Below are 25,277 nucleotides of genomic sequence, written 5' to 3' on the forward strand. Positions count from 1 at the left end.
AGGCATTTTGTTCTACCTGTTCAAATAACTTTCTTTCCTAAATACCTCTTGTTTTTTCCTGTGTCTGATGGCCAGATACTCCTGTACCTTGAAAAGTTTGTGGTGGTTCCTTTTTTCCTGGGTTTCCTTCTTAGAAACTTGTTATAATTTAATAATAAAGGTTTAATAATTATTCATATCTTTTCATCCTTGGTTCTTATCTACTAGAATAAAATGTAAACATTCTTTTATTTTGCATATAATGCTTTTCCAGTGCTTTGCTACTCATTTTTACTTAATATCACAATCTCCAGCCAGTTTTCAGTTATGAACCAAAATAATATTTTGATCTGTAGTCTAGCTTTCTTGTGTGTTAGTTGGTCATCTGTCCCTGGTTTGGTGTCTTTGCTACTGTTTCTCAAGGTCAGGGAATGTAGAAACATCCTCTGAAGTGCATGGCCCAGGCTTCAAATGGGTTTTATCCAATCCTTGTATGACATTGCTATGATCTGGAAGTTTTTAATCTCCTTTCTTCCTTCCTTTTCTTTCTTTCTTTCTTTCTTTCTTTCTCTCTTTCTTTCTTTCTTTCTTTCTTCTTTCTTTCTTTCTCTTTCTTCTAATGTTTATTTATTTTTGAGAGAGAGAGACAGAGATGGAGACAGAGACAGAGAGACAGAGCACAGGTGGAGGAGGGGCAGAGAGAGAGGGAGATACAGAATCTGAAGCAGGCTCCAGGCTCTGCGCTGTCAGCACAGAAAATGACACGGGGCTCGAACTCACGAGCTGTGAGATCATGACCAGAGCGGAAGTCAGACGCTTAACCGACTAAGCCACCCAGGTGCCCCTAATCTGCTTTCTTATTGCCCATGGCTCCCTTTGAAATCACCCTACTCTAATAATGCACAGACTTACAAATATTTAATTTTTGTGGTTTAGGTTTTCAGGTTAAAAGCTCCTACTCTAGAAGCTTTAAGACAATGGTTTAGCTTAGTTTTATTTTTTGTTGTTGTTACTCCCTTGTGAAATTTTGTCTGTGGAACTTGTATACTTTTTCTCCAATCTTTTCATCTGCCTCTTTTTTTTCTTTTTTAACCTAAGTATCTACCTCCTTCCCTTCATACCTACTGTTTATAACACAGTGAAAGCCTAGAAGATTTATTCAATAAAACCAGGTGTTCTTTGCTTTCCATTTTGCCTAAGTTGGATGAGAGAGTTTCCACTTTTCTTTCTGAGGTTGCCAGGAAAATTTAAGATATTTGGATTTGTTTTGATTATATCCCCCATTAGTGTTGTATCAGTCAGGGTTTGGGGTTTGAAGCCACAGAGACAAACTCTGGCTAAGTTAGGAAAAAAGGAATTTATTGGAAGGGTGTGGGGTAGCCCTTGGAATCATTGGGAAGGCTGGAGCGTCAGGCTTACAAAATGTGTGGTAGGAACTAAAGGGGACTCAAATTAAGAAACCTCGCCAAGGTCCTGCCAGGGGAATGGCTGGTTCAGCTGCTACCATTAGCATGGCTGCCTCTGGACCCTCAGTGTCACCATCCCAGGGGATCATCTTTCAACTGTTCCTGCTTCTTTGCATTGGTCCTGCAGGATTCACAGTCCTGGGATGAAGTATCTACTCGCCTGAGGCCAGGGCACACGTGCATCCTTTAGCTGCCAGGGAGCATGGGGAAGGGAGTATTTACTATTTTGTCCCTTCCACTGCCAGTAGGAGGTGGAGCCCTCACCTTCCTGCAGGATTCCATGGTGAGTTATTGCCCCTATATAAACGTGGTGTTTAAATGCTGGAAAGCCCAAAGAATGACAAATGCCCACTACAAATTTTTGAGGTACAATTATTCTTAATAGAAAGGAACAGTATTTCAAACTCTTGCTTCAACCCTCTTGTCACATAGTCAGAAAAATCAATGCCTGAATTTACCTGGCATTTCCCAGACTAGTCTTACAAGTACAAGGGCTCCTACTTCCCAGTGTCACTGAGGCCCAGACTTGCCTCTCTTATCTCATTGGAGAAAACACAGGACTGGGTCCTGCCTTGTGCAGTCCCAGAGCAATACCCCCTAACGCTGCATTAACACATTTCCACTAGAGCACAGAATGTGATTCTGACAAATGGGAATCACAGAGAGTTTGATGAAGGAACGGAGAGGAAGCTTTCATTATTATTTTTATTTATTTTATTTTTTAAGGTTTTGTTTATTTTGAGAGAGAGAGAGAGAGATCTGGGGAGGGAGAGATAGAGAGAGAGAGAGAGAGAGAGAGAGAGAGAGAGAGAGAGAATATCCCAAGCAGGGATTCGACGCGGGGCTCAAACTCACAAATCGTGAGATCGTGACCTGAGCTGAAATGAAGTCAGATGCTTAAGCGACTGAGCCAGTCAGGCATCCCAAGAAGTTTTCCTGATTCTTAAAAAGAGATTCTCAGGAAGAAATTCTGTTTCCTCTGTGCAATGTCATGTCTGAATGTGATGGTTGGGATTACTTGTACAATCTAACCGCAAAATTGAGGATGAAGGCAAAACACAGGTAAAGGTGGGGCCAAACAATTTCTGGAGGAAAAGAGCTGCAGCTGTGGTACCTTCTCTTATAATAGGAAAGAATAAATCTTGTCATTAAAAAGGTCATTCTAGGGTGGATTTTTTTTTTTTTTGTAATTTGCAGCTAAACATATATAAACCGGCCCATATATCTTTGGTTTTTAATAAACTGTCTTTCTGTGTCCTGAGGAATAAATCCTTTGTGCAGTTTGTCCTCTGTTTCCATGTGCTAAAGGGCTCATTACTAGGAGTGCACAATTATTCCATGTAAACATATTAAAAGATAATAGTGATTTCCTTCCTCAGCTCACCTTTTCCTTTTCTCCCTATTTACTTATTAGTCCCGCTGGCTTTTGTGCATGACAGATTGTGGATCATGTCACTTGTTAGCAAAAAAAGTAAAATAAAGATGGTCTCATACCCAATAGTTCAGTCTTTTGATGACATCATATGCAATTGCATCTATCAATGCGAGTTATATATCTGACAAATATGCACTGAAATAATAACTTATGTTCTATGTTAGTGTTTAAATATGACATTTTGGAGGAACCTGATGGATATAAGAAATGTCTCTTTACAGTACTGTCAGTTGTTCACAGGGAGGCATATTGAATAAGGAAAGTCAGGAACCACACAAATATAGTCAGCATTTGCTGGGTCCCCAACTGGGCACATAGATGCTGGCTAAGCAGTGGTAGACAGGAATAACAGGGGCCTTACTCTCATGGAGTTTACAGAGTACATGAGCAGTCAAACTAATGAACAAGCAATTAGAACACAGTGTGATAGATGTTCTTATATGGTACAACGGGTGAGAATGTAAGAGGGGTACTTAACTCAGAATTAGGAAGGGGTGGGAATAGGCAAGAAAGGATTCCTGAGAAAAATGGATCAAGCCTGAGTCCCAGAGATTGAGCTGACTTGATGTAGGCGAAAGAGAAAGCATACATAGCAAAGGGCTTGTGCAATGACCTAGAAAAGGGAGAGAGTATGAATAGGCATCTGCAGAAAGCAGGAAGTAGCTAAGTTGAGGCAGAGAGCAACAAAGTAACAGGTGGGATTTCAGAAGTACACAGAGACCAGACCACGAGGGACATTTTTAAGTCCCATTAGGGTGTTTGGACTATATTTGAATGTAGCAGGGTTCCATGTATGCATTTGGTGAAAGCTATTCTGGCTGCATGGCAGAGATGTGATATGAAGGGAACAGAGCAGGAACGGTGGCAGTGCTAGTTGTCCAGAGAGGCTGTCAAATAGGAGGAAGGAAGGGGGAACCTTGAGGGAATAGTGGGACGTGGATCGTCACTTGAATGTGGTGGAAAGGGAGAGAGAGGCATCCAAAAAGATTACTTGGTTCAGATGGATAGAAGGGTCGTCACTGGAGAAGGGCTGCCAAAAGGAGCTGATATGGGGGAGGACAGTGAGTTCAGCTTTGAGAAGCTCTTAGTCATCTGTGGAGCATCTAGCAGATATTGGATTGGGTCAGCAGTTGTGTGCACAGGTATGGGGTTTGGACATGGGCTGGAGTCTCTGAGTTCCACTGTTCTGATTTATTAGATGATGAAGATGATATTTACCCCATAAATGTCATGGGATTGAATGAGATAAAATATAAAGCAATTCACACAGCACTATAAAAAGGAGGCAAATATTATTGTTTTCATTGCTCTGTTCTTTGGTTATTACTGTCAGTGATACTTTTCCTTCAGTTACTCTGTTTCCAGCCAGTAGGCTGAAATGATTACAAAGATTATGGCAGCTTATTTCTACTGAATACTTAACTGTATTCTAGACACTCTTTTCTAATTCTGTACAGATATTAAAACATTTATTCCCAGAATAACCCTATGAAACAAGGACTTTTATTATCCCATTTTATAGGTGTGAAGATAGGCACAGAGAAGTTAAGCAACTTGCCAAATCATGTAGCTAGGGAGTGTTGGGGTGTGGACTTGAACAAAGATAGTCAGACTTCCATTCTTGCGCTTTATGTGTCACAATATACTTTTGCTAAATGGGCTTTTAACTTTTAATCAGTTTTGTCCCCTAAGCGTATTCTAGCAGTTATCTTTGTTCTTTTCAACAACTCTACTATTTCTGAGAACCCTCAATTCCTTTCACAGTTAATATTAAAACCCTTTCCTACTTTGTATCATAATGTCAAGCCTATTGCAGATTGACTTTCATACACATACCTATAAACATCAATTTCCATTTCATATTTGTAACTCCAGCCATCTTCATGTTCATCAACTTGTAGATTTGAAAGGAACTTAAAATCTTCTTATTTAATTGCATACCAAATGTTTGAATTCATCTTGTCAGGTAGTTTTTGTACCAAGACTTCTACAGTTTCAGTCACAGAAACTGTCTTCCCCAAATCACATCTGAGTATCTGCCATTGTATTCAGTAACCTTTTCTCCACCACTGTTTCCCCAGCACATGAAAGCTACCAGCACTTGAGAAGTACACCTTATGTTTTGTGGAATGAATTGATAAAGAAATGATTGATCATCAAAAAAACCCAAGAACAAAACAAAAACAACAACCACATTTACGATTCTGTAATTTTCTTTGTAATTTGACAAGGACAAAACAAAATTTCCTTAATTTAAAATATGACTATTTTCATGCAAGAGGAAGGTTAAAACAACTAAGGAAAACACTTGGGGTTTTCTATTTTTCTGGAAAAAAGAGTTGACATATGTAGAATTCCAGTAACACCTGAAGATTCGAACTGCCGAGAATCCAAGAAGACGCTTTCTGCCCTGAATTCTGAGGCAAGCAAGTCAGAGCTGCTTCCTAAGCCTGGATAATTGCCATTTTAGCCTGCTTGAAATGTAAATTTGAGCTTTATTCTGAATTGGGGAGGGAACCAAGAACTTGAGTTGAGGATCACTATTGGGTCAAGGTCAACTCATAATATGAACAGTTGGTCTGTCTGTGAAGAGATTCTTGTAGTTATGTATTAGACCTTTCGAGATCAATGGAGTATTCCTTTGTTTCCTCTTTGGGATTATCCTAACAACACTATCCATAAGCCAAATCCAAGAAATAAATAGGTCTATTTTGATACATTTTATTATTGCATCACTAAAATAAAACTCAAATTTATGTTTTGTAATTCCCATTGTTCCAAAATTTATTCATTTAAGTACTAAAAAAAGCATAAAAGATAATTGTGACAGTTAAATCTCAAATAACTTATTTAAATCCTGGTCCCTGAGTTCTAATGGAAAATGACTCATATGGCATATTCAAAGCCAAAGTGGAATTCAGATTGGTTATTCAGGGTTGCATTTTTTTCAATAAAGTTATTCATAACACCTGATGACGGTGATGGATTTGTGGTTGCTAAGTTCGTGTTGGGCACTGCATCTTTAGAGTCTGATTAAGTGGGAGTTGCCATTTGCTGTGCTGTGAGTTGCCAACAAAGCTGAATCTGTCACAGGTGCTACAATTTGTATTTCAGAAAAATTTCTTCCCCAAGTTTAATTATCCCCAAAGTATTCCACTCTATGTAAAATACTGAAAAGAGTCAGCAAGTTCTTTTTCCTCATTTTCAGTACTGTGATGTAAATTAGGATTTTGTCTACTACCTACATGTTGTAGAGATGATGGAATTTCTAATGGCAGGGCCCCTCTGTTTTATAATATAAAATACTATTTTCTATTCATTTTTGCTGCTTTGGATTCAGGAAAAGAATAACGCCAGTTAGTCATAACTAAATAACGTATTCAGAGTGACATAAACCATGCTTCGTAGAAGGGAACAGGCATGAAGTAGATAGAAAACGTGTAGATTTAACTACTAATGATGGAAACCGGGAAATGAGAAGTCCTACGCTCAAAAATATTAAGTGTAGGATTGACTATTTCCTATTAAATATTAATATATGTTTTAAACTCATGGAAATAAGTGTGTATCATTTTTTGTATGAGACAGCCTGCCCTTTGCAGAGAGACTAGGGAGCTGGACGTGTTTTGGAGACGGTCATCACTCACTCTTTCAGCAAAGCAACTTGTCTTCACATCAGCGTATATCAGTCAGGCTTCTGCTGTTATTTTTTCTTTTCCATAAGACAGTTCCTTTTTTTTCCCCCCAACATTTCAACAGGAAGTCCTGATGGGGAAGTGTCTTCTAAATATTTCAATGCAGAGATAGTTTCTTTAAAATTGCCTGAGGTTTATTTGGTAGATTAGAGAAAGGCCTTTGACCCTGGGAATCCATAAGAAGTGATTATGGCTATGAAGATAATTTTTAAGATGGCAGTATTGTTTGGTGACTTGATCAAGAGATATGTTATAGTTAAATCTCTTTGTGATATTTTAAAATGGGATTCTTCATCATTTCCCATGCCTTTCTCTTTGCCTTTGTACTAATGCAATTCTAACAAATAGAAATGGTTAATTGAATTGAGAAATAAGTGTGTTTACGGGAAATTGCTCAGCCTTCGAATTGTAATTACAATTTTATATTCTTTGTAGGATTATTTAACCATTCATAAGTATGGCAATGCAGCCAGAAATGATCTCTGGAATACACTATCAGAGGTAAAGTATGGGAAGCTCAAATACCAAAACCTCTTCTTGAATATTTGAATTGAGTTTATAAACCATTCATAATTTTTATTGGCACTGACAGTTGTTTTTACTTTTTATATTTCCATTTTCCCCATATTGCTTTATCATTTTAATTTTGATACATTATATTATAAAAATAATGGGATTTAAAATTACTTAAACCATAAATGGTAGTAAAAAGTACCTTGCCTACTTTCCAGCAAGACAGTACTTCTGAAATACAACATTAATATGGTGTCAGGCCCTTATGTTTGAGAGAAATATTGATGTTAAAGTAGTTTTTGTTCTATAGGTGAATAACAAATATTTAAGTTTGATACTAGACATATTTGGGATACTTAATGATGCTGCAAGTACTTGTTTTAACAATAAACTATGTTTTGTTTTCCATTAAGTAAAAACTTTAATGTTAATAAAGCTTTCATTTATCTGTATGTATAAAGCTTAACTCAAGGCAAGAAGGTTAACTTTACTAACACATTGTATTAGCTTCACTGATTTTACATGTTTTCAAACTTAAGTAAATCATAAAGGTAAAAATAAAAATGGCTCACTGGTAATTAGGTTTACAATTCATGTTTATAAAACTAATTTATGCAATTTTGGTTATAAAGGCTTTAAAAAGGAATGGAAAATATGTAAATATACAAGAAGTAATGGATCAGTGGACACTCCAGATGGGTTATCCTGTTATCACCATCTTGGGAAATACAACAGCAGAAAATAGAATAATAATTACCCAACAACATTTTATTTATGACATCCGTGCTAAAGCTAAAGCGCTTGGACTTCAGAATACCAGGTACAACACTCCTTTGCATGAAAAAAACAATTGCTTTTATTAGTATGTTTCACTGTGGGTTTTTTAACATTTTGAAAAGAAATGCCGACCACAATTATAAAATGTAAGTGAAATATAGTTTTCATTTCTTTATTTACATGCGGGGTTTTCATTTTGATTCCTCTTTTACTCTCATTTCCAGATATTTTAACCATCAAAATGACAGCATACCAACATTATTTTGTTTAAGAAGACAGAGTTTAAATTATCATGGTGATTTAGAAAGATATGTGATTTCTTACTTTTCCCTGTAAATGTTTGTTGAATTAAATTCAAGAAAGTTAAGATGCATCGAAGTCAATTAAATGGAATTGAGCAAACTGAGATTTATAAAATAGATGAGAATAGAAAGTATCCAGAAAGACTAATTAAAACAAACTAAAAACCACAACCAGACTAACTAGTGTCTGAGCCAAAGGAACTCAAACTAGATCCATTTTTAAGTGGTCTAAGTATCAATGCTACTTAGCATCAAAATATGTTCTCTTCCCTCATTTTCAGTGTTTGAAACCACTGAGCACACAACATACATAGAATTTTTATTTGTTGTTAAACTTTCTTTTCAAATGCTTATTTAATTACTGAAAACAGCACACAGTGCTTCTTTCTCCTCTACTTTGTATTTTCATATTGTTTTGTGTCTTATTAAAAGCTAAGCCAAGGAAAGATAATAGAACTTAAATCAGTTCATTTCATTTTTTAAAAGGTGCCCTGAGACAAGATTGAAGGGGGGGAGACAGAACGGATGGGGTTTAAAATTAATAAATAAAGTGAAGTGCTTGGATGAGGTTGGTCATTCTGACTCCCATTACCCTGGGATATTAGAACCCTGATTTTATCATCCACCAATACCTAGGTGGTGTGAGGCATGAATTATTTTTGGTTTTTGTTTTTGTTTTAATCTCCAAAAGGAATAGAAATCATTCCCAGGCAGGTTAGTTCCAAGATGGGCTATACGTAGGAGTGATTGAGAAATTCGTGAATGTTTTCTGGTGACTAAATGTGGAATGTCACTCAGGAAAGCATGGCTTAAATGTCCTGGTCGGCATATATTTTGGCCTTCACCAAACTGCCCTTGCAGCCCAACTGCTTCAGTACAGTATTACCCTGCCACACTGTCAGGGCCTGACTCTGTCAACGCCTCTTTACTCAGCCGGATCCCACACAGCTGCCAAATGCTGCTTTTGGTCGGCCCTCCACCCTCTCTGGCCCTGGGCTAAACCTGCTTAGGCATCAACCCTGGCCTTGCCAGGAAGTACATAAAAACTACTTGACTGTGGCAAAGTTAGAGAGATTTAGGCCATGCCTTTGAGAATGATCAGTCTGACACAAACATCACTGATGCAGAAAAACATAAAGGACCCGCAAATGACAGAACAAATTTTGAACAAAAATACTCTGTCAGCCTATAACATGCATCAGATGTATCAGCTATGGGTCTGACTCTTTAAAGGAAGAATTTCTCCCAGGCTGCATAAGTACATCAGCTCTATAGAGTCTTGCTTTTGCTAGAGTTATAAAATCATATGGATAATTTTGAACCCTGAGAACTTGGCATATAAAATATTAAGAGTAGATAATGCATGGAGTCCCTTTAATCTTGAAAATTATTTTCTATCTATTTTGAAATAACAGAGCTTGCAGTTAAAAATTTAGTATTCAATTGTATATTATTGATCATTTTATTCACTCTAACCTGTGGTCAGAGCTTCAAAACCAATTCTATCTGTCTTTTGTATATAGCCTATCTACATCTTTATTAAACAATGCAAGCTGTTGATCCAGTAAAATACAGTGCCCACGATACAAGAAACCCCATAAATTGTGGACATTTTCTGAGCCAGTATACTCAATTGTTTGTCTTGAATTTTTTAAAGCATACTAGAACATCACTACAACATTCCCAAAACATTTTTAGTGTAATAATAATTATATTTGTAGCACAGAAAGATCTTTACATCACTAAAAATTGCATAAAGTTTGATGACATATAAAAGTGAATTAAATATTTGCTAGAATTTATGCACTTTGGGAGTTCTGAATTTGTGTAGTTTATTTTTTTCTTTATGAAGTTAATATATTGCAACCTTAAGTAATATCTCCTCATATACTTATGGAGCTTCTCAGAGTCCCGTGCTACAGAGAATTATATTTACCTCCACACTCGTATTTTCTTTTGCTATTGACCCAATGACAGCACTCTCTCAAGGGTGTATGGTGTCTACATTAATGCTTTCCTAATATTGGTACCATTTTGAAGAAAGATTTCTCACACTAAAATAAGTACCTATTATTGTCTACCTTAATGTGGTTATTAGGATAAATATTGTTTCATTAAAAAAATGTGAACTATGAAGAGAGGTAGTCCCAGGGAATATTAAAGAAAAAATATCTTTGAGGTCTATTGAAATGCATTTTGTGTATGTTTTTGTTTTTGTTATTTTTCTGCTTAAAACGAGATGGCTAAAATGAAAACTTAGGTGGCTGGGACACAATCTAATTTCACAAATTCTTTTTTCTAGTCTTTTTTTCAAACATAACCTACTGTAGGGTGAGATTTCCTTTATACCACACCACACTTCACTCAACAGTGTTTAGTGTCTTCTACCCTTTTAAGTTATAACCGTAAAGCAACCTAATTGCCACGCTTTCTTTGATTTTTGAAATGAAATTTGTGAAAAGATCAAATATGTGTTGTTTGGAAAGTTATGAAAAATAACACATAGGATTCATTGGATAGCAGTTCAGAAATGAATACAAATTTTAGATATGCTTGGTATTTTGTAATTTTTATTTTGTTTCCATGACAATATATAGATTTTCACTGTGTGCATGCACAATCGTACATACATGCAGAGACACACAGAAGGCAAAAGCATTCTTAGAAAAAATATAGAAGACTTTCAAAAGTTTTACAAAATGCCCGAATGTTTGTATCCCAGTACCTTATAGTTAACTCTTTTGCATCTGAACAGCTATGTGCCGTTTAGGAAGTTTCCTATATGTATGTGCCATTGACTGTAAACAACATGTGGGTATTGACATGAATCTCTTTTTCTGTACTTTAGAGACTTTTGCTGAAATTCAAATATTGAAGCATGCCATAGAAATTTTATTATAATTTCTAGCTTCACTATTTAGAAGAATAGAGTCTAACTAGATGCAGAATTATATTTTTTTATATAAGGGAAAATAGTATTGCATTCACATTCCATGATCATGCTTAAAAAAGATATATTTATCCTTGAGGATTTTTAAACACCTTCAGTTTTACATATTTCTTGCCCTTTAACTGATACTTATTTGGCTTCACAATTTAGTTGACCCAACTCCATGTGGAAGATGCATACCAAAAAGTCAAGTTCATAAAGTTAATCTCTGTCTTGCCCATAGAATGATTTGGCCCCTTTTATTTTACTTTGGTCTAATCCCATGTGATCCAATTCAACAGCAATTTATGGAATGCCCTCCATTTCTAGGCTTTTTAAAAATCTTTGGTACACAAATATGAGCTCATAGTTTACTTTGAGAATCAGATGCACAATCAAGCATTATTCTCTCTTAACTAATGCTTTCGATTAATCAAAAAAGAGTTATTATTTTTAAAGATCTGCTGTTAAATAAATATCAATTCTTTTTGTCTTTCTCACAGTAATACCGTTATTAAATATTTGTCATATTCTTAGTATTATATTACGACCTTGGAGGTATTTGATAAAGAGCTTACATGGGTTGTGTTCATTGACTTGTACTTTGAAAACAATACTTTTGGCTACTATAGGTGTGTTTATTTCCTGACCAACTGTGTAGATTCCATTGTAGTACAACATAGTGTCTCCATATAGTTGGCACTCAAAAATGTTTCTCTGGCTACATACAGCATATACTTTTAAAATTTAGAATTTTAAACATATTATTTTAACTTGTCATATTATAGATGGCAATTCGTATAAAATTGTGAATTTTTGCCAATCTTCCATTTATATTTTTTAGTATTACTGAATTCTGTTTATTGTAAGTGGGAAACATGAAATTATAACTTAATCAAATTCCATACGACAGAATGAGAGGAGATGCCCTCTTTTCCCATCCCCCCCAAAACATATTCATTATATTTTTAAATTATATAACCCTGGATATGGTTCCTGAAAATTCTCAATTCCCTGTCCACTCTCTAAATTACAGAGCTCATATAGTATCTTTTCCATAAAATCACAAATATTTTTCACATACTAGATATTATTGGCTACCCCTGTTCTTAATGGTGCAATGGTAGGTCAACACTGAACTTATTTTAAGACCATCCAGCTTATCTCTGGCTAGTCACTTGAGATTAAATTGATACTACTTCATGTACAAGAATAGGCTTCAATTTTTATTCCATAAAAAGTCAAATCCTAGAAAATTCTTCCCTTAATCACTGAGACTCATGACTGATCCCTGCACATTGGTTGATGATTTTATACATCAATTTGGAAATTTCATTTCACAAAACAGAACATTAAGTGTGTCCTATGTGTTCTTTGTATTGATCTAGATTTTAGGGACTACTGATTAGTTTCTTTTTTCATTCCTACTTTGCTGAGGAACTTTAAGTGTGCTGTATTAATTAACCTTTCTGTAAAATGTAATAATAGTACTTTTTAGGATAGTTATCTGAATAAATAAGGATAATGTTGAAATGTAAATGCATGAAGCCACTGAAATGTGTACTAATTTAATATAGAAATGAAAGGAAAAGAGTTGTTTTGAGATTTTAATCAATATGTGTTATGGCTCTGATTTATTGATTTAGCTACTTTTTATTCCTAATGCAAAATGCAAATCATTTTGTTTTGTTTTGTTTTGTTTGCAAGATAAATTGTTTTGTTGAAAGTCCCCCTTCTGTATTGAAATTCAAACACTTACAGGCTAAGTCTGTGTAATGGCTTTGAAGAAGTGAATTCATCTTCCTTAGTTTTGTGACTGGGGAATTTTTTTTAGTGCCCCTAAAGAGTAATAAAAATCATGCAGAAGGTGCATAGCAAATGTTGTTTGTTTATTTGTTATAACCTTTTTTTATTCTTAAAGTTTCTATTTTGTTTTGCAGTTACTTGTGGCAGATTCCATTAACTATTGTGGTAGGAAATAGAAGCCATGTGTCTTCAGAAGCAATTATTTGGGTGTCTAACAAAACAGGTAAAATATATTTTTTCTCCTCAGGAACTATTTGCCTTTGGATAATTGTTTAGCAACTTAACCTCTGGTTTCAGCTGTTGTAAAAATGTGAATAAAGACAAATTAAAAAGAAAATATAAAAGAATGATAATTACCTCTATAAAATTAAGTATAATATAGTATAGTTTGTACATAGTCTAATTTTAATCTGCCTATATAATTATTAAATGTATTTGTGTCATTCAAAGTAAAGAGAAAATTTTAAACCAAGCATTTGTAGTACTAATTTTGTCTGTCTTAAACTGTATTATTTTATAATCCCAAATGTAATTACATTAGAATCATAACTCCCAATAGAACAGTATACCAAATAATGGAACACAGGACACATTTTAAATTCCATTTTTCTGCTATCTTGTCTTTACTTGCTCTTTAAAGAATGGGCAAGGTGATATACTCCGTAAAATCAGATAATTATAGGGACAGAGAGGAGGGGCCTTGATAGGTCATCAAAGCGTCCCCTAAACTAGGGTTAACTCTCAAGGAGCAGAGAAAGATGAGATTCTATTCTGTTTCTAAATATCTTCAAATAAGATAGTAACCTATTTCACTTCACTGCCAAAAAGCTATTTCTTGAATCCAATCTAAATCTTTCATGCTAGATGTGAAACAGGTCTCTTTAATTTCTGTTTTCTATTGAATTGAATAAAAAGGCAATTATTATCTTTTATGCAACATTTCATTTAGATTTAAATGGTCAAGTATGTCCACACTTTGTTTTTCTTATTTCTTTGTGTTCTGCTAATTGATTTCATAACCACTGTATAAGGAGTCACAAATCTTTTTTTTTTTTTTTGCAATAAGTGAGGTATAAATAAATACATAAATAAATAAAAAGTAAACATTGTTTCTGCCCCCTAAGTCTTGCTATTATAAGGGAGATGTGAGTGCTCAAAATCCATATATACAAGAAAAAGTTCTTACAGCAAAATCCAATCGACTTACCAGAAATGTAAATCCTTGTATTTCCAGTTGAATTTTTATTCAAATTTCCGTGCTATTATATTTTAACACATAATCACATATTATAATAATGTGTTTTTATTTATATACATCATGTATAAAAGATTCATAAGTAATATAGTGATGAATTGAAATGCTTACTTTAAAATTTGGTGTTTCTACTTTTAAATTGCTTATTCTATTCTATTCTTCTCATTTCTTAGACTTAGCATTCATACCATGATTCTGAATTCACACTTACTATATTATTTATCATTTTACTTCTTTTTTACTTTCATGTGGCTGTTTTATCTATCTACATAATTTGTGATGAAATGATGAGTGAAAACAGTGAGTCATTAACCTAACAATTTAACTGTTAGAATAAAGTCATCCCTACATAGGATTGCTAGGGACATGAAATAGAACAGGTTTCAGAAACCAAGTAAAACATTTCTCATTGGAAGGTCCAATGGAAATGGGACAATTGGAAGAGTGCAGAGATACTGATCAAATGTCAGGATCAGACCAAAACTTTTAGGCAGTGTTGGGATTCAGGGCAAGTCTGATTCTTCTTGGATATTTCCCCAAAAGTCCATTTCCCCTAACTCCCCAGTTATTTGCATGCCGTCATTCATGACAACCTCTGGTTTCATACAGAGTACCCAGAGTAGGGTCACAGCTTTTCTTGACTAATAACCACAGGTGTATTTGAGAAGTTGTTTCCACTTATAGTCTTTCATTATTAATCAGGAATAATAATAACATGATGTTTCAAAGTGTACATTTGCCTAAAATGTCACCTATATTAATCCACATGGCTGTTACACACACTATATAGTATGCGCAGTGCCTAACTCTGGGAGATGATATTTACATTGACTCTCATATTGATGGCACACTTCCTCTCCCCAAAGTTGTATAGTATGCAACCTACAGAGTATAATGTGTCAGTTTTCATTAAATCACAGCAGAATCTTCAGGTTGATGAAACATTGTCCCAACTGAAATGCTCACACCTTTGTGGGGAATGCCCATCCCAAGTAAATGTTCCTTGAAAACTTTATAAATACATAAATCTGGAAGAAGCTTCCAAGCAGGACCTAAAAGAAAAACAACCATTCTGTTTTCCCTGTTGAGTCTCATTCTGACTATATTTGGTTTTGTCTTAAAGTCCTTTATTCTGATGACAAATAAAAACTGACACAATGTACAAATTGGGGGGGGGGGCAGATTGTTAACTCTTGTGTCCTTTTATATGTTATGACTTCTCTCTCTCTTGTTTTTCAAAATATAATCAACTAGTATCAATAATAATGTTTTTCCATAAAAACGTTAAAAAACTATTTTGGTCAATTCTTATCAAAATGCATCTTAAAAGTCCACCTTTTAATTATAACAATAAGATCAATGTTTTAATATTTTTCATTGTCAGTAACATAGATTTGATCTCAGGAGGTACTAAGGCACAGTCATTGGTAAATAATTAACGTATAAATTTGATTTGAAACATCATATATTCTTGACACCTCAATTTTTTAAATGCTTTAGATGATTACCTAATTGATTCCAAGTTAAGGCATAGTTCATTTTAGCCTAAGAATAGTTTTAAAACCAATTTTTTAAATAATTGAAAGCAGGTAAAGGATTTATCTCTTTTGATTTTAATGTTGAAATACTGAGAATATAGACATTTATAAATGTAGCACCTTGGATATTGATTGACAATTAATATGTAATGGAAGCAAATAAATTTAATGCCAAATGTTAGAAAAGATTCAAAATAAAAGGGAAATTGATTCTGAAATTATAAGTAAATATTAAAAATAGTATAATGATGTAGTGTTTACCTTAATCATTGGTTTATATAAGATTTGCAAGCCTTTAGAATGAGTAATTTTTGTCCCCGTTTTATAAATGAGGAAGTTAAGGCTTGAGAAATAATTTGCCTAAATTGTCTTAGGACCTTCGTTTTCTTTTCTAAATTATTGCCTCTAAACTACACACACACACACACACACACACACACACACACACACACACAGGATTTTAAAACACGTAGGTTGCTTAGCTGATGTGCCAAATCCTCAACACGTTGCCTTTGTGTTCACACACATGGTTCTTTATAGGTTCTACAGAGTATTTTCTAATTCGATTCTCACACAAGTCCAGTGAAAAAGACAGTATGTTTTGCTATACCTGAGTTTGTTTTACACTAATACCCTTGTTACTTTGGCTGACTTTTTCTTAGATTTAAATTCTGATTTTTCTGTAACCAGCCAAAACTGAGTAGAAAAGCTTAATCTTCCTCTTTTCATTCTGAAAGTATAGAATATAAAAACAGAATACTATAAAATTTCAACTACTCTGTGCCTTGATATAATCTAAATTTTGTGCCATTTTGGATACATTCTAAATATAATTCTAGATTGTTATTACTAACATTCAAATATAATTTCCATGCTTTTTATTTTGGTACTCATCACATACCATACACACCTCATTAGGCCATTGGGAAAGATCTCTTTAAAATTCATTGCTTGCCATTAGTTAATTTGAAGAACATTTTAAAGATATAATTAACTAGAATGAAAAAGACATTTAAAAATCTATTACAAAATCTTTCAGGGAATCATTTCTCCAAAGATTTCATTTATAAGAAAGGCATAAAAATATTCATGAACAGTAATAACCTTCAGGTTTTAGTTATCAATTTAATAATAGCATACATAAAAACAATAGATGCCGCCTTTTTTATTCTTATCAGATGATAGGGATTGTTTTCCTATTTTAATTTGTCTCTCTTCTCCCTATAAGATGTTTATTCAATAAGCTTATTTACTTATGACTTATTCAATAAGTTTATTTTTAAAAATTTTTAATTTTTTGTAGTTGCAAGTTTTTATTTAAATTCCAATTAGTTAACATATAGTGTAATATTAGTTTCAGGAGTAGAATTTAGTGATTCATGAGTTATATACAATACCCAGTGCTTATCAAAACATGTGCCCTCCTAATACCCATTACCCATTTAGAGCCAAGCGTATCACATGAGATTAAATTCCAATCCAAAATGTGAACAAGAGATAACTTTGTAAAACAGATTTCATATCATAGGAATCCATAACTGTTTCAGAATTGTAAAAACCTGAATTATGTATTCATGTATTAAATTTGATTATTTTTTAAACTTGTTTCTTTAATATTGTAATTTCTTCAAAAAGTAATGACTTTTTAGATGTTAATGATCAAATTTGCTCTTAACCCATGAATTTAATCACAACTTAAATATGTGTTGTTATACAATCCTAGTATTCTTGAAGACAGAGTTATGATTACTTAAGAGAAACAATATCCTCAGTATTTCAATCTTAATTTTTTTCACTGAATTCTGACATGATTAATTGAAATCTCTCTTCATAAGGTTAGGCCATATCTTTTGTTAATTATTTGTTTTTATTTTTATATCTGTAAAGTGGGGTGACATTCTGAAGCTTCATAGGAATTGTGTGGATAAGCATATTAAAGTTTTGAAAAAATGCAAAAACAAAGTATCAGATGGTTGGGGAACTATTAATATTTTAGAGAAATAGCTGATAGATTAATTTTTTAAAAAAATAGCATAGATTAAGCTGGGTAAAATTTCAAATTAAGGAAAATAGTTCCTTCTTGCATTGAGCCACAGAATTGGAAGAGACCTTAAATTCTATTACTTAGCGCTTAGGTGATTTTCACGGCCTGAGCTCAAACATTTATGTTAGGAGAACTGGAACAAAAATATAACTGCCCTGCTCCTGTTCTAATTCTTGTTTCCAATGCTATGTCCCTACTTTTCAAATCAATATAAGAATGTGAAAAGTATATATCATATTACAGTAAAAGTGTTATACCATCTTGTATCAATAGAATATGATGTAGTAAAAAGGACACCAAAGTCAGAAGACCTGAGATGGACCATTTCCAGTTTTCTTGGACAATTCGATTAACCTGTCTGAGACTCATTTCTTTATCTGTTCCAACAGATACTATTTATAAAAGTGGCAGGAAAGCTGAAGTGCTATTTGAAACATTAAAGATTAGATTTTTCTATTCAATATACATATTTGGTTTTACTTTACATTTATAAAAATTGGCAGAACATAGCATGCTTTAGATTAATGAGCCCACCCCATTCTAGACCTGAGCAATTAATAATCATTAACGTTTAGCCAATAATTTTGGGGTCACAACCTCTTCCTTTGTGGCTTCTACTTGAGAGAGAATATAAATTCAGTGTTTAAAAAAAAAAAGAAAGAAAAAGGAAACCTGTTTTGTAGGCTGACGTGTAAAAACCTTGATAACAAAGTGAAAATCAGAAATTATGCATCTTACTCAGAACTGACACAAATGGTTTCTGGGATGCATTTTCTGGTTTGGAGTCACTGTGGAAATTAGATAGACCATTATGTGTGTGTGTGTGGTGTGTGTGTGTGCGTGTGTGTGTGTGTGTATACGTACAAATTACAAATTTTAAGTAAACTTAATACATTATGTAACTTCTATGAAACATGAGTCCTGAGGACATCGACAAAATGATTAGAATTGTAAACTATGCTTCTGTGAAGTCAATAGAAGCTGACATCAAAGTGAACAGAGTTCACTATCTGTACCATATTTGAAGGAGTTAAATATTTAAGTTATAAGATTGTTTTCATGGGCTTCCCTTAATTGAATTAGCTGGGGAATATAAACAAGTTACCATTTTCCAAAGTGATTCCAATAAACAGAATTTATTATCTTTGTTCTAATTATGTATAGAAATATTAGAGTCTTAATCAAATGAGGTTCCTTTTCCCAACATTATTGATGATACTGGAAAGTCTGTTATTTATTTATTGGTACCTCCAAGAAAGCCCACGAAAAAAGGCAAGGAACAATAGTGACTTTAAAATAAATGAGCCCTGTTGTTTTAATCACTTTCTTACTGAATAAAATAAGTGGAATATGCACCTAAAGTGTTTTCTTTTATTCTAGTCACATATTTATATACAATCTACCTAGAAGCCACATGAGTACAGTGGCAGATTTCTTGGTTACATTTATCTTGAGAAGAACACTGTGTATAGGTTATGGGGTTTTATCAAGAACAAAAATGTTAATTATAAGAAAACAATTAATTGAGGTAATAATGAGTAACCAACTAAAGGTTTTCTAGTAAATTCTAGATACAGTGATTAATTGATTAAAGAGTAGATTTCAATTAAGTATTTATGATGGTGTTCTCTTTTAATTATTGGTAATGTAGTATCTGCTATTTAGAAAATATGCTTCATATCATTTTAACCCATAATTTTAAAATCTCTTTTACCCCCCAAAATGCTGTTTTCAGAGCACCACAGAATAACTTTGGACAAAGGAAGCTGGTTGCTGGGGAACATCAATCAAACTGGCTATTTTAGAGTCAACTATGATTTAAGGAATTGGAGATTATTAATTGATCAATTAATCAGGAACCATGAGGTAAACTGGATTTATTCATCAAAGATCTGTTTTGATATGTGAACACCTGCTGTTTTAATTCTAAGTGATTCCCTTTTTTTTTTTTTCCTTTTCTGGTTGACGTCCTAGGTTCTCTCTGTCAGTAACAGAGCAGGTTTGATCGACGATGCCTTCAGCCTGGCCAGGTATGTTTTCCAGTGGATCTTCACAATAAAATTAATGCTCATAAGACTTCCTCTAGTAAGCTAAATGCGATAGGTTTTGATAAGAAACCTTTTAAGAACAATTTCTATCTCCCGTTTTTGTATTTGGATATGAATTATATTCAGGATCCCAAACTTTTGATCAATAGTAGCCATAGGGTATTTCTGAGTCAGGAGAAGCTTGATCAATTTTCACTGTAAGTTCAATTTAACACTAGAGATTAATAATCCCTTCCCAATTTCATTAATGAACTCTACAAAATGACCATTGTGCCATATTTAATTTTTGATGGAAAATACCTTCAAGCATCAGCAAATTTTTTCCTAACATATACTCATATATCTTTTTTTAATGTTTTTTGAATGTGATTCATTATGAAAGCTTGTGCTATAAGACAGAAATAAATATTCCACAGAGTAAAGCTGTTCTGGACAAAATGTATATCAATCTTATAGCAGAAGCCTTTAGTTGTACTAGTTATAGTAATATTTACATTAGTGTCATAATTAGATTTATAATGTTAAAATGAGTTATTCCTTCAAATAGTCATTAAATACTTATTTACTTAAAATAATGTTGATTATAAACCCAAGCTATACTCAATGTTGAAATTAAATAGGAAAATAAACTCAGTCCTTTTAATATTTGAATTGTTTCACATCCAAGTACAGTTTTAATTTTAATAATCTGATATTATTGGGCAAAAAATGAGAAATAATAGTGCTAGAAGAAGGCCCACCAAGATAGCAATGGGTGGAGATAGGGATTGAGATGTAGCTTTTACTCTACAGTAAGATATGAAGACTTCAAATAAAGTATTGAGTATGACATAAAGATTATTTTGACATAGAAGCTTAAATCTTTCCTTTCTTGACATTTATTTATTCATTTTGAGAGAGAGAGAGTTTGAGCACACACACCTGAATTGGATATGGGGAGAGAGAGAGAGAGAGAGGGAGAGAGAGAATCCCAAGCAAGCTCCACGCTGTCAGCTCAGAGCCTGACATGGGGCTTGATGTCATGAGCCGAAATCAAGAGTTGGATGCTTAACCAACTGAGCCACCCAGGTGCCCCAACATAAAGTTTAAAAAGGGCAGAAAACCAATAAGAGAGAGTACTTAATGTAACCTTGCATTGAGAGAGAAGCAGGAAACAGAATTATGTTACGAACACCACAAGGAAGGGTTTGGGAACAAGAAGAGAACTAATCCCACCAGCTAATTAACACTTAAAAGGTTCCAGACACTGTTCTACATACAGCAATTTGTTTAATTCTCACAACACCCTTGTGAGATATGTAGATATGTATTATTATTATTAATTATTAATTATTATTAGTCTCATTTTATAGGTAAGGAAACTGAGGCTCAGCAAGGTTAAGTAACTTGCCTAAAGTCACACAGCTAGTAATTGACAGGACCAGGGTTTTGTCTGTGTAGTCTGGCTGCGGAGCCCAATGCATGCATGCATATATATACATAATATCAGCAGTAATAGTATTTATTATAATGAAAAATCCAAGCAATATAGAAAGACTGATGGGGTGTGAAATGGTAGTTCATGTGAATTCTTACAGGTTTGAAATGATGGTGAGGAAGCAAATATGTAATGATGTCCTTAAGATGGAGGGCAAATGAAAATGTAAAGGAAGGGATCTTTGACTTAGCTGCATTAAATTATTTTTTATTGAAATTCTTTATTTGATTTGGGTGGATGAATTATTTTTTTTTTCAAAAATTAAATTCCTTGTTGACTAAGATAGAACATTGCTTTCAATTCCAATTTTGGAAGTCTTAAATGTTTGAAGTAAATAATTTCATTATCATTTATACACATTCACCAGGAAAATATTCAATTCCCATTGTATATATATTAAAATTTGTTTTATTGATAATGAGATAATTTCCCTGTTGATATGCAAGTGAATAAATATAAAATCAGATTTCTACAGGCAAATGCCCAGCACTTACTTGGAGTTAAAGGTTATCTTATTTCACTGTTTTCTAGTAAACTTTCATAGTTTTGCTACCAATCTGTATCAACCTTCTTTCAGTTTTCTAAGCATAGCATGCTGTCTTTAGCGTCTTTGAAGATAACAAACAGAAGAGTGACAAATATTTACTAAACATATGTTCCAGGTACTATATGGAGGCTTTTATGAATGGCGTTGTTCAATCTTCTCAGTAAACCCTTGGAATGGATGTAGGTTATTATAGCCATGTTATAGCTGAGATGTAGAGGTGAAGAGGAGTTAAGTCACTTAGCTAAAGGTTGCACAGCTTTTAAGTGAGGGGTGGAGGTGAGAATCAATAGCAAACACTGGCACAGCAGAGCCCATGATCTTATGTCAGAGTGACTGCCCATTATGTGAAGTTCCTTCCCATTCTCGTGCCCTATTATCTGTTGGGAGTATTACTATTAACTAAAAAAAAAAAAAAAAAAAAAAAGGGAAAGTGACATCCTGCAGACCTGTATTGTAGAAGTTGTCACATTGTGGTTCAAGCCCTTTCTGGGCCCCTGATGATTATGGCATAACTTTGAAGATAGGGCTTTGTCTTATCCTTATATTCCTACTGCTCAACTTTGTCTTTAGTACAAGACTATGCTGGTATATATTTGTTGCATGAATTGGTAGTTAATTATTAATTATTCAAACTGTAAGCTTTTATGCCTACTATTATTTTGTGCAATTAGGTAAACATATTCTTAGGCACTCTTTTTATAGTTGTTTTTTAAATCTATAAAAACCACATGAATGCATTGTAACTGTACAAGATTAAAACAAAAGAGTGATGCAATGTGAAAATTTTCTTTTACTCTGTTTCATACCTTCCCATCATGTTTACCCTCCTCACAGATAAAATTATTAATATTTGGTGTGTATCAACCCAGCCATTTTTTCTTTGCATTTTCATACAGTTTGATTTTTTTTTATGTGAACAGAAAGAAATGCATTCCATTCTCTGACTCATTTATAGGAATCAGTCTGGGAGCTTTATTGCATTGTTTCCATTTTTTCCAGTATTAAAATCAAGACTGCCATGAGTATCCTTGAACAGTCTTCTGTTGTGTACATATGTGCATTTTATAGGATAGATAGCTACAAGTGAAATTTTTGGTTCAAAAAATTTAAAAGCTTTGATAAATACTACAAAATGTATTCCAAAAGCTTTACCATTTTAACCCTCCATCCACCATGTATGAGAGGATCCCGTCCCCTCAAATTTTCCATAATGAATAATAAACATCTGTAAAATTTTTGACAAGCTGGTAGCAAATTGAGTTGCTACGGTACTAGTTAAATTAACTTGTCCACCTTTTCATATACATTTGGTACTTGTATTTTTTTTTCTTCTGTGACTTCCTTCTATGTGTTCCTATTTATTTTAGATGTATTAGGATATTAATCCTTTTTGTAGTGTACATTTTTATAGTATTTTCTCTTAATACTATGTCAGTTTTCTTTTTTACTTTGTGATGTATTTCATCATTCAAAGACTTTTAATTTGTATGTCTTGTCATTCCTTTTATAACTTCCTAGTTCTCTGGTCCTGTCTCACTTAGAAGGACTTCTCTGAATATTATGAAAATATTGTACTTTTTAAACACTATTTTTTTTTTTTTACATCTAACTACTCAACCCTTCCTCATCTAGTTAATTTTTGGGTATAGAATGGAGTAGCGGTCTAATTTTCTTTACTTTAAAACATTTTTAACCAATTATTTCCATATTATTTTAAAAGGCTCCCTTATTCATACATTTGAGTTGATATGTTTTATCTTAATGCAAATGGTCATATTTTAGGGAATTAATTCGGTTCTGTTTAATTGGTTTTTTGTTCCTTTATGAGCTCATACCATATTGTTCTAAAGAGTTTACTTACCTTTATAGTATGTTGTGCTTGAAAAAGTTTTCTCTCATTCTTGTTCAAAATTTTACATATTTTCTCTTCAGTATAAATTTTGGAATCGGTCTGACAAAGCCCATTTAAAAATCCTGCTGTAGTTATGACTTGATATGCATGGGATTTAGAAATTAATTTCTAAAGAATTAACATCATTCCAAATGTAAGTTTTCAGTATTAAGACATGTTACTTCTCCCCATTTATTCAGGTCCCTAAGTCAAGCTTTATGATTTCATGTACATAAATTCTGGTAATGTCATATTATTTCCTCATTTTTGTTGTTTTAAAATTTTTTGAAGTTTTTATTTATTTATTTTTGTTGTTTTTTTTTTTAATTTTTTTTTTCAACGTTTATTTATTTTTGGGACAGAGAGAGACAGAGCATGAACGGGGGAGGGGCAGAGAGAGAGGGAGACACAGAATCGGAAACAGGCTCCAGGCTCTGAGCCATCAGCCCAGAGCCCGACGCGGGGCTCGAACTCACGGACCGCGAGATCGTGACCTGGCTGAAGTCGGACGCTTAACCGACTGCGCCACCCAGGCGCCCCTAAAATGCCTAGATTTTTGTTTGTTTTTGGTTTTGGTTTTGATAAAGCATTGTTAGATTGGGTGACACAAAATGAACAACATGCATTTCTCATTTTCAGTGAATTCACAGTCTAGCAGTGATGATACACAGTAGGTAATTAATCATATTCAGTACATAAGTGCTATGAATAAAATATTATGAAAGCATTGGGAGGTAAAGAATTAATGAGGCCGAGGAAGATTATGGAGGACATCATATGGGAAATAACATTAGAAGACTGAGTTTACTATGAAAATCCATGAAAGGTTTAAAAGTAGGCAATGAGAGTAGGAAGAATGTGGACTGGACGGCGGATTTCTGCAGAAGAACTGTTACAACAGTCATGACTTGTGCTGCAGGCTGAGTAAAGCAGAGATAGAGGCAGAATGGAACTGGCAGCCAGATAAGGTAGAACTCTTACTGAAGACATTTATTAGTGTAATATGTGATAGAAACTGAAAATTTAGAAGATTTGCAACGCGAAGTATAATGACCACTGGATTTGAATATTTAAAGCTGTTAATACGCTCTCAGTACAATTTTAAATTAAAAGGGTGTACCACTGGATTATGGACTCACTTGGTATTTTGTTTGAAACTATTCAAAATACATGGAAATTGTTTGGAAAATTTGTTCATATTCAGAAGAGTTCCAGAAATAAATTGCCATCATCATCATCATCATCATCATCATCATCATCATCATCAACTTTGCCCTGGACAGTTACTGCACTGATTTATTTATTTAGTGACCAGTTTCCTGGGGAAATTCAATCATGCAGAACCCATGCCAGTTTATTGCGTTATTAATATTACAACTTTTTTGGGGGTTGCATAGCATATTTTAAAATTTTCTACTATAGGCTATTTGATTAAGGATCCAATCACTTAAAGAGCCTTAACAAGGGCACATTATTACAACTTAGTTTGCAAACCTTGTTAAGGAATAAGATAGCAGTCATTTCTTTTAAAGTATTAGTGTTATATTAATAGCAAATATAAGGGCCTGTATCTGG

General features: G+C 33.7%; 1 protein-coding gene across 1 annotated transcript in view; it reads left to right on the top strand.

The window, feature by feature from the left end:
- Positions 1–25,277, top strand: part of TRHDE (thyrotropin releasing hormone degrading enzyme) — a 383,925-nt gene that overhangs the window by 283,655 nt on the left and 74,993 nt on the right. Inside the window, exons 8-12 of the mRNA XM_030323249.1 lie at positions 7,011–7,076; positions 7,721–7,908; positions 13,037–13,125; positions 19,475–19,605; positions 19,714–19,769. Of these exons, the coding sequence (XP_030179109.1) occupies positions 7,011–7,076; positions 7,721–7,908; positions 13,037–13,125; positions 19,475–19,605; positions 19,714–19,769 (530 nt within the window). The remainder of the gene's footprint in view (positions 1–7,010; positions 7,077–7,720; positions 7,909–13,036; positions 13,126–19,474; positions 19,606–19,713; positions 19,770–25,277) is intronic.

This window comes from Lynx canadensis, chromosome B4, assembly GCF_007474595.2.
Source record: "Lynx canadensis isolate LIC74 chromosome B4, mLynCan4.pri.v2, whole genome shotgun sequence".
NCBI lineage: Eukaryota > Metazoa > Chordata > Mammalia > Carnivora > Felidae > Lynx > Lynx canadensis.